Source organism: Stylophora pistillata, chromosome 11, assembly GCF_964205215.1.
Source record: "Stylophora pistillata chromosome 11, jaStyPist1.2, whole genome shotgun sequence".
Lineage (NCBI taxonomy): Eukaryota > Metazoa > Cnidaria > Anthozoa > Scleractinia > Pocilloporidae > Stylophora > Stylophora pistillata.
In genome coordinates this window covers 24,540,501-24,551,688 of record NC_142529.1, presented here as the reverse complement: position 1 = coordinate 24,551,688, position 11,188 = coordinate 24,540,501, and the positions used below count along the sequence as shown (strand labels likewise).

Genomic DNA, 11,188 nt, shown 5'->3' with positions numbered 1-11,188 from the left:
TATAACATATATTTTTTACAATTTTAAATTGAGTTTAGGAGCGTGCTGTTGTAACAGAAGTCGCTCCCTCAATTTTAACACCTAACTTTTATGTTCATTTTACACACTCATCCCTACCCTTGCATACACTTTTTTCCTTTTTACCCATTGATCATGAGATTGTTCATCAGTGGAGTGGGAACCCATTTTTATGGGATCCCATATATCAACACCAAAGGAAGCCACAAAGGTTGCTAGTGAAACTACTGATTAATATATTTAATACTATACAAACGAAAGACATTAAACCGGTAACGCATAGTCTGTTACGCTGGCTGCTTTAAATGAATATCAACAAAGACTTCAGTGTCGGTGAATTACGGAGTTTCGTGCATTCTGACTCCAAAATAAATTGCCTTCGCTGCATAATAAAAAATGTGCCGATTGGAGACATATTATTCTTCTTTTATGGTTACTATACTAAAATTGTTTACCTGTCAGTTGTTCTTTAGATAATTCGAATACAACAGACTATTTATAGTTTTCCTTACTCTTTTTAACGAATGGCATGTTTACTCTTCTCTCCCAAAATCCGTAATTCTCAAATAGCTTCATCCAAACGTCGAAACAAGGGTTACATTATGTACAGCAGATTGCTTGTCTGATTGCCTGCTTTACTGCTTGTCTCACCTCACTAATCCTCCAGCAGTAAAGAATTGGGTTTAAAGTTGAGTTAAAGAGAACCATGACATTTGCCATTCCCCTGAGTATGATGAGATTCGGAGATCGGCTTTTACTAAAAGTGATAACAATTTCCACCGTAAAAAAAGGTGTATAACAGAAAACTAATGCCAGCTGCACCCACAGTGCATTGTACACTGCCTTTTTGTATCGCGTTATGTTCAGTGCATTTGGCTGGCTCGGTTGTTGTTGAACACGATCTTGCATTTGAGCTTGATGATGACTTAGAGAGAGGACAATCTTTGTGTACGAGGCGATTGAGATAACCAGGCAAGATGATATAAGTATACGACTGCACCAGAAGATTATATGGTAGTTGAGATAAAAAAATAAACCAGCGACCAGAGATATAACCCAAAGGATAGCTAAAATGATATACGTGCGCCTCAAAGTTACAATCTCTTTGTATCTGAGTCCCAACAGCATGGCGAGAAGTCGGTCAACACTTATGGCTGTCAACGTCGACAAAGACACTGAATTTAACGCATAGCCTGCTACGCCGGCTGCGTCGAATGAGTATCGACAAAGGCTCCAATGTTCGTGAACCACGGACGTCCAATAGGTGGCATAGAGAGGCTGAGTAACCAGACCAACCAACAGGTCAGTTATGGCCAGACAACGATACAAGAGTTTGGATGGCGGATGAAGGGAAGATTCTTTGCGAAGGGCAACAAGGATAAGAGAATTCCCAAGAAATGCTGTGATGGAGAGGAGAATGTTGACTGCTGTAAATGACATGGACTGTTGTTTTAATTCTCCTACCCAAAAGGAGGAGCATTCCCATCCTTCAAATGGTTTCGTTCGTATTTCACTTCCCGTTATATTTGTTCTCGCCATCATTCTCCAGTCATTTGCATTATTTTGCAGGTCATCTACAGCTACAACGAGTAAAATTTTACCTTAACAAACCCTCTCCCAGTAAAGAGCACTCAGTTAAATCATACTTTTTTAAACAACAATTGCCTAAAGACTTCAGTAGCGTCTGATTATACATAATGCCCTAAAGGTGTCCGGCGAGTTATTAGAAGGAGAAAAAAAACTGTTAGTTTTGCAGCGAATTTGAATTGGAAATGATGTGGAAGAAAAAAAAAAGGCTTTTGATGTGGGATAAATTCACATTTTGACATAAATAAAACGCCCTCCTTACTCAAATTGTTGGCCGATGCTTTGACCGACGCAGCGACCGACGTGTTTTTTGGATCGGATTCGTTACCTTGACCCGGATAATAGGGTAAATAATGAATTCATGTGATCTTGGTACGCCATGAATTATCATCAGCTTAGGGAAACTAACAGTCTCCCTCGCAACCGCTTTTAGTCTCGTGACACAACGCTCCTCCCCACAAACGGCTGCTCACGTTCGAACAACATTCTTTTCCCTTTGTTGTCTTTGCACCAATGAGATCACTGACAGCGTTTCTTATGTGACCAATCAGAGCAGAAGAGGTTGTAATCAATATCGTTTTTCCCGCCTTTTCAAATTCTGCATTTGATCGTATTTTCTTGATGTAGGAAACGCCGAAGAAGGTTTTGCAAAGTGATCGTTGCTTTATTTGTTCCACTTCAGTTGAGAGAAAAGAAAAAAATTGTTTTTGGAAAAAGTTCTTTTGATTTTCCGGCGACTATTTGTTCCTGTCTGGATGTGAATGTGAGCTGCTATTCAGCGACCAGCGAGTTGTCAGTTTGTAAAACTTGCTACAGACGATTGATTAAGTTAAAAAGGCCTCTGATCATCTTGAAGAGCTCAAAGATGAATTGAAGGGAATCTTCAAGGATCGCGAACTTCCCAGAACGAAGCGCTTATTGAACGTTGAGAGCGACGGTAGAGAAATCCAAGCTTCGTGCCGTGGGAAATCCTCGAAATGTTTACAATTTGATCCGATCAATACCACTTGTACTTCTGATGCTACAGCCAATTCTAATATTTCTACCGCGATCAGCCAACAGGTACGTTATACTCTGGCAAGATTTCCTATTGGTTCTATTGGTGTCTCCTATTCGAAGTCATCCATACGGACTTGTGCTAGAAGCTTTCCCTAGTCAACTGACAGTAAGACCCCCGTGTGAAAGCTTTGAACTCCAAGATGAAAGAAACAATATGATTGGTTAGATTACTTTGGCGCGCAGAGTTCTCGACATAAGTAACCCGAATGGTGATTGGTTAAAGTAGTGGAAAAGAATGTTGTTCGAATGTGAGCAGCCGTTTGTTGGGAGGAGCGTTGTGTGACGAGACTAAAAACAGCTGCGAGGGAGACTAGGAAGCTAAGAGAATATAGACCAACTTGAAAACGGTAATAGGTCTTTGGGAAAATGGAGAAGGCTAATATATAAAACAGTTCAAAATTAATGTATGGTTACTGATGCAAATTGATTCTAAAATATTTGAAGTTTTTTTCTCTACGTGTCGCACGAATCAGGAACGAAACGATGATAGGTGTATGTATATTACTTCACTATACCCTTTATGTCCTACATGTAGCTGTTTCATTCACTATTTACCCTAGGCCTGGTCTTTTACGTACGCCAAGTCATTGTGATTGTTTCCTATGCTCACGAGACAGTTAAAAGTTGAAGAGGATTGTGGTCCCATCTTTTCAAGCAAGCAGTCTTGTACACCACAGGTGACTGAATGATTTTTGTTGCGATTCTCCTGAGTAATTGACGATTTACCTTAAGTAATTAAAAATACACTTGAATAAAAATGTCGGTTCTATACGGTTGGACGTCGAGAGATGAGTAGAGAACTATTAAGACTCGATCTGTCGAATTACTTATTTAGATATATATTTTTTTAAGTTTTGAAAAGGGTTTATTTGTAACAAACCACCTAAGTTGGCTTGGCCCCAACTAAATTATCTAACAGTCCAAAGTCTATAGTGTTCGTTAACTTAATACACTAATGTAGTGATGATAATGATCTAAAGCTAATATTTACAAAGTCTATAGTGTTCGTTAATATAATACGCTAATGAAATTACTATTAATACTATTTCATTTTAACTAATACGAGAAAGCTATTCAGTAAATGTAATGTTCTAAGAAACTAATGTAGTGATAATAATGATCTATTTAATAAATGCAGTATACGGAGTAAGGCTAATATTTACACTACTAGTCTGTATGAGTCCCCCTCAATTATACAAATTGATGGGAGCTCCCAGGCATTCCTAAAGCTAGGAAGCGGGAATCTAAAGAAATCACAAGCGATTCTAGCTTTGATATCCCCGAGGATATATCGAGTTATGCCCTCAGGAGAATCATTTCCATTATGAAAGGTAGATTTGTTTCGAAATTTCCAGATGCCAAAAAGAATTGTTTTAATCAAAAATCGGGCATTGCGAGAGTTCTTGGAGTTAATAGGGATCCAACGGAAAAAGAAAACACATGTACAAGAGGAAGAAAAATTAGTATCAAGAACCGAGGAAATGATGGGAATGAAGTGGGACCATACAGGTTTCACTCGGGAGCAATTAAGGAAACAATGATCAATGGTCTCTTTACGCGAACAGGAGGCGCATTTATCTGAATCAATATAGCCCCAATTCTTCAGTGAGTCGCGAACTTTAATGGCGCGGAGCGCGATCGACCAGAGTATATCGTTTTTGTAATTCTCGGTAAAGTCATCACGAGCTAATTTTCAGAAATCGTCTAGATTAAAACCAATCGGAAGAAAGGGATTCTCAAAGCGATGAAGAATTGGGGAGGTAGAGTTCTCTTTCAGGAGGGTTTGATAGCATTTATGGATGGAAATTCAAAATCATACCACTCCTTGCGGGAAAGAATCCCGCGTAGAGTGGTGAAGGCTAAAAGAACATTCTCGTAATAAGGAGTTAAAATCTGTGTGCTCGGAGTGGAGTTGTCTCGAAGAGAACGCCACTCCGAACGACAAGAAGCTAGTCTAGAGCCCAGAAAGTATCTGGTCAAATAAAAAGATTTTGAATCAGGGCTGTCTAAATTAGAAATTACTGAAGCCAATTTAAGAGACTTTCCTTTGATTTGAAAGTTCGATATGCCGAGACCACCCTTAGAAAGGGGTTGGTAACAGGTCGCTCGGCTGACAGTCTCGACTCGAGATCCCCAAATGAATGGCCAAATTAGATTGTTTACTTTAGAAGTGACCCATTGTGGTATACATAACACCGTGGATAAGTAAAGAAGCTTGCTTAAACCTAATACATTAACAATAAGAGATCGCCCCACGAGAGAGAGTGATCGAGATTTCCAAAGATTAAGGTGTTGTTCTAGTTTCTCGAGCTTCGGTTGCCAATTATCAAATTCAGCATTGTGACCGAAGACAACGCCCAAGATCTTAATTTTGGTTACCTATTCGAGGCCAAGTGGTTGATCGCTGCGCGAACGCCATGCACCCAACCACATGGCCTCCGTCTTTGCAACATTGAGGCGCGCTCCGGAGCGGAGCGGTAAGATTTAACAATACAAGTCGTATCGTCGGCATAATTTCCGATTTTGTAACATAGGCCGTGCGCGCCCGGAAGGAGAAAGCCTTCGATCTCGGGGTTATTTCGAATTTTACATGCAGGGGTTTCAACACATAGAACATACAGTAGGGAGGACAGGGAATCCCCCTGTCTCACCCCGGGGGACAAAGGAATCGTGTTAGTTAGGCATTCATTAACAATGATACGCATATTAGCGCCATTATATAGGATATCAATCCAAAAACAGAAAGACGGGCCAAAACCAAAGCGAGGTAAAAGGCTTTGCAAAAAGGTACGGTTAACTAGATCAAAGGCTTTCTCTTGATCCAAACTGAGCAGAATACCGGTTTCATTCGCACGATCGATATAGTCTAAGATGTCTCTGAGTAAATGTAGGTTTGAAGCAATTTTACCACCGGGCACAGAACATGTTTGATCAGGATCAGCTATGTATTCGAATACTTTAGAGAGTCGCAGAGAAAGAACTTTTGAACATAACTTATAATCAACGTTTAAGAGAGAGATTGGGCGCCAATTTTTCAAATTTTTACGATCTCCTTTCTAAAAAATAACACGCGTGTTGCTCGTCTTCATAGAATCACACATTTCTCCAGTTTGATAACATGCATTTAAGACTTGACATAAATATGGCGCTAGGCGGTCCCAAAATCTGGCGTAGAATTCAACCGAAAGGCCATCGGGGCTGGGCGACTTATTCCTATTCATATTTTTCATGGCGAAGGTAAGTTCTTCCAGCGTCATCTCGCCTTCGCAGGAAGACGCCAGGTCGAACGTTAATTTTCGTGACAGAGAAGATAAGAGATCGTCTTGGAAGACAGTGTCTATCGGCTCTTCAGAAAAGAGCTGAGTGTAAAAATCGACATGAGCTTTTTCTATGTCGTCTTGGGAGAAGACTTCGATACCATTAGAATCATAAACTGAAGAAATGTGGGATCGCTGAGCTTTAATTTTGTGCAAATTGAAAAAATATCGGCTTGGGCGTTCGCCTTCCTCTAGCCATTCTGCTTTACTACGAATGATGATTCCTTCGACTTGTTTGGTGCGAAGAGCTTTCAAGAGGCATTCGGTATCGGAGATTAGAGGTATAACAGAACTGTCTCCGTCGACTAGACGTTGACGTAGACGAATCAATTTATTCGTGAAAATTACCTGGTCTTTTTGTAACTGTCTTGGCTTTTTGCGAGAAAAGGAGATAGTTTCTTCTTTGATAGATTGCTTTAAAAACTCCCACCAATTTTGGAGGCACGGAAAACAGGGTAAGAAACGTATATGATCATCAATTAATTTTTCTATAGTAACACAAAAAATGTTATCATTCAAGAGAGAGTTGTTAAAACACCAAACTCCAAGGCCGCGCTTAACACCGGTGGGAATATCGAAAACAAGAGAAGCAAAATCATGATCTGACATCGAACAAGGGGTAACGTCACATCTAATATCAGGTGACATCAAGTCTTTAGAAATCAGAAATTTATCAAGTCGACTTGATGAACTGAAGAGTTGAACCATGTAAACTCCTTGGCTCTGGGATGTAAATAACGCCAGATGTCAACTAGCGAAAAATCATTTTTCAAACCATCGTATTCCTTAGGTATAGAGATATTCCCACCGAATTTGTCAAGAGCATTATTATAAAAAGTCTCCACCGATGATGATCGCAGATGAGGGAATGAAAAAATCATGGATTGAATCTAAAAAGCGCTTCCGATCAGTAAGATTTGTGGGAGCGTAGACATTAATTAAATTAAAATCAGCATCGTTGCACCTGCTGATCAAAACACTGACGATACGATCGTGTGTCTTTTTTCCAAGATAGAACTTCGTCTGAAAAATTCGGAGTAATCAAAGTAACAACCCCACCTTGTTTACCAGAGGCTGGAGACCAGAAACTACAGCCCAGCCATCTACGGGAGAAAGATTTGATTGTAGGCTCGGAATAAATTAAAGTTTCTTGTATAAAACAGACGTCGCAGTTAGATTTCTCAATCAAATCAAATCAAAAACTATAGGTGAGGGGGTTTGCAAGCCTCCTGACATTAATAGTCAAAAATTTGAAAAGGCTTGGAAAAAAGACTCACTTGAAAAATAATAAAGGCTTACTTGGACTTTTTAGAGTGTCTGTTTCTTCCTTTTTTCTTTTCAGTAGGAATAGCTTCTTTTCGGTTTGGAGATAGATCAGAAGATTTTCTTTTAAGTTCGTGAGAAGTTTCCATAGCAGTTTCAGAAGTACTTGGAGGGGTTGAAGACGCGATAGGATTAGATATCGAGGATGCAATAGGAATGGGAATCGAAGATCGTGGCTTTCCAGTATTGAGAGTAGGTGTAGTAGCTTTCCGAGTGCAAGCAAGAGATGGTTCAGAAAGGCGACCAAGTGTACAACGAAATAATGGTTGTTTAGCAGGTTTGGAAACGACGAGGCCTTGAGAATCTAAAATCGGGGAATCAGAGGCAGCAGATGACGGTTGGGAGAGTTGTTCGGGCTGTACAGAATCACACGGTTGTTTGGAGGGTTGTTCGATTACAGGATCAGGCTGGCTAGGTTCACATGACGGTAGGGCAGTTAAATCAGGCAAGGAATCAACATGTTCGGCAGATTTGATGAACTGTGTAGGTTGCCGCAAAAAGGAGGCTAGTGGAAGGTTTTCATCAATGGAATCGTCGTCTTGTGGGCCTCATCAGTGCAGTGCTGATGCTAGGATGGGGGAGAACCGATATGGATCTCCAAACGATCCCACACTTGTGGTATCGTCTAAGCCATGCCAGAGTGCTCAAACTATAAGAGCGTAGTGAGCTATGCACAATGCAAGCGGCAATGACTCATCACACAGTGCTCAATTTGTATATATATAAAGGAAACTAAGAGAATATAGACCAACTTGAAAACGGTAATAGGTCTTGGGGAAAATGGAAAAGGCTAATATATAAAACAGTTCCTTCACTTATAATTGACCTACTTGAAGCATGGATCTTCTGTCCTGCAGTCTTGAAAGCCTTGTTGAAGGAATCGCTAATCAATTCTTATTTTCCCCACATTGCTTGTAACTCATTCTTCAATTCTTGTTTGACTCAGTACTTTTCTTATTCCGTCGTCTTTCGTTGTGAACCCTGTGAAATGGCAATAAACCCTGTTTGAAGCAAGTAAACGGTTTTTAATAATATTAGGCGGAGTGCAATGATTTTAAATGTCATGTTTTAAAGAAGCTGGTAACTTGAAGTACAGCTTTTCAAATGGAAGGATCCTAGATTCCAAGTTTAAACTGAAAGAAGAGCTCAGTGCCATTTGTTATCCGCAAAAACAAAACGTCAATCGAAGAGCATGCTTCTTCTTCTCCATTCAACGAGCGACAGTTATCTAATCGAGAAGCATATGGATCAAGATGTGTTAGTCTAGGAAAAATACCAATATGATAATACTAAATTTCGATGATATAATCAGGATATTACTTCCAGGAAAGATCATGATAATTGTCAATCAAAATTCTGACCCAAATATCTCACATGCCTTCTGTTAGAGACTTACTAGTTTTGCCGGCTACGAATTTAAAGTTATTATGTTGTTCAAAGTGAAAGAGCCGAGCTTGGCAAGATATCTGTACTTTTTGTTTAGTCAGGATTATGATGGGCTAACAATGTATGAAAAGAAAGACAAGGAGAAGAACCGTAGTATCTGAGTAATCTGACACTATAATTCTGCTTAATTCGTGATGAAATCATGCAGTAGGCAATATAGCGTTGAGCATTATCAGCTTTCATCAAGATGTTTTGAAAAAAATTTCTTGCGAGACGTGTGGTTCATGTTACCGCTGGGCTTCACGTTCCCCAGCTGGGTCCCCTAGGTAGGCATTTTAGTTTCGGGCATGCGCGAGAGTGGCCTTCTAGTGTAGACCACGAGGGCCACCTTTTTTTTACCTGAATTCCATAGTTAGAGTTGAATTCCGAGTTTACAAAGGTTAATCAGTTTTTTCGACACTTGTGCGGTAGTTAAGCTGTTTTCTACAAAGGTTCATTGGTGTGTTTGGAATTTCGAGTGTATCTCACGGCGCCTCGTGTCAAAAAGTAAACGTTGAATTTAATACGGCTAGTCTACATTCGCAGTTACAGTTCAGAATGTTTTTATTTTCCCTCGCAGCCCGATCAATAAAGTTAGGTACGTTAAAAAAATATTTTAACAACATTTGGGATTTATTCCAAAAAGGATAGTACATATCTTGGAGTTATACGAATAATGTAAAAGTCGTTTAGTTCATTATCAAATCTTTTTTGAGCCCGACGAGGTCTTTTCTTTACGTATTGACTATCGATAGGTTTCGGGGAAAATTCCCACCTATCTTACAAATGTCGTATTAAATTTTAGCTGGAAACCGATACCTTACAGATCGGAATATAATTGATTCATTCTAGAAGGATTATTTTCTGCAAATTTTAGAACGCTGCATTTTAACAGGTTGCAAAAATTCCTATCTCGAACTTTCTACTACTTGAGATCGCCAGGACTGGTGTGAGTGACAACCTAATTAGTTAAATAAATCGATTTTACATTTCAGCTCTGACACTCCCCCCCTCTAAGAGTGACTAGCTTATAATTTCTCCCTACCGTATCACTTTTGATTCAAACATAAAAGTTATGAGGATAAACGAATTGATCACCAATTTGAGGGGGCTCCTTATTGGCAAACAAACTCTCCTTGTCAAACCATAGGAAATGTAAAGAGCAAAATAAAGAGAATACGAATATCAATATCAGTGCCAAGGTGTAAAGGTTAATGATTGACTGATGGATACATTAAAGCTCATCGTGCACGTGGCCAACACATCTCAAGGATCACCGGTAGATTGAATGTGAAACTCTTTGCGTATGGACGGGTCATTTTCTACTGCTGAACGTAAGATTCTTTACCGTGTACTTAAGATTTTATTTATTCTCTAACAAAGTGGTGGAAGTTAATTGCCGGAAAAGGGCACCAAAACTTTTCTTGTGAGTCATACAAGGGCACTTTCAAATTCACCATTAGGTGAGCTCACGCATAGCTAAAGCAGCAAGGCTCACGCCAATTTACGTGATACGTGAAAGGGTAACCTGACGTTTGCTGTTTCACGTAAACGCGATGCTATATCTCTCTCTTATTTAAAGGATTCTGGATTGTTTGATAGGGTTAAAGTTGAGAACAGCTCGTACAAGAAATGACTATCGTTACGTCAATCAGTCGCTGTTACTCTTCGGATCATGATCAAGCGAGATAGAACTAATTTTGCTTTGTAACTCCCGATTTTCCAGTCGCACAACTGCTCGTGTGTCACTTTTGTTTCTGTCTTATTCATGATGACTGTTGTTGTGCCTTTGTCTTCTTTTTTGAGGTTTAAAGCAGAGGTTTTTTTTAATCGCCTTAGAGCAGTGACCTCATCGCGTGACAAATTATTACAGTGCGCCTGAGCCACAACTGCTTGATCTCCATTTTTCATTTTCACCACTAAGTAGTGGGGTTCTTCATTCTTGCAAAGCAATCGACAGCAGCGAGCTTTCATAAGACTTTCACCTGCGGCAGAGGTCCAAGTGTAAACATCAAACACATAACCTTCTCTGAAAAACCTATAATTCTTCTCGCCGGTATTTTTCTTTCCTCCACTCTCCAAACACTTCGAAATTGCATCAAGAGATACCTTTGGAAAATTTCTCAAAGATTTTTTGACCATTCAAACTTTCGTTGTGGGAAGAAACAAGAGCAACATCCATCATGATCCTTACCGCAGAGGCAAGATGGCGACGCCATATTCTAACACTTTGTGATGTAAACATCCATATTCAACCCACGTGACGATTGTGTCTCTCCTCGTCGCCAGTTTGAAGAGTATTCATAGGTCAAGTGATCACTCTCATTCCTCTAATTCAACTATATTTTATTCAATGGTCAAGATGATATATTTGCCGTACAATAATCGTAATCAGTTATTTTATGTTTACTTATTAAATAGGATGGTAGTATTACGGCATGACTGGAAGTTACTATGAT

At 39.6% G+C, this 11,188-nt stretch overlaps 1 protein-coding gene across 1 annotated transcript; it reads right to left on the bottom strand.

The window, feature by feature from the left end:
* Positions 1–230: 230 nt before the first annotated feature.
* On the bottom strand, positions 231–1,638 carry LOC148720769 (melanocyte-stimulating hormone receptor-like). The gene has a single exon (XM_088739306.1). The coding sequence runs from the start codon at positions 1,558–1,560 to the stop codon at positions 619–621; it is 942 nt and encodes a 313-aa protein (XP_088595432.1). The 5' UTR covers positions 1,561–1,638; the 3' UTR covers positions 231–618.
* Positions 1,639–11,188: the final 9,550 nt, after the last annotated feature.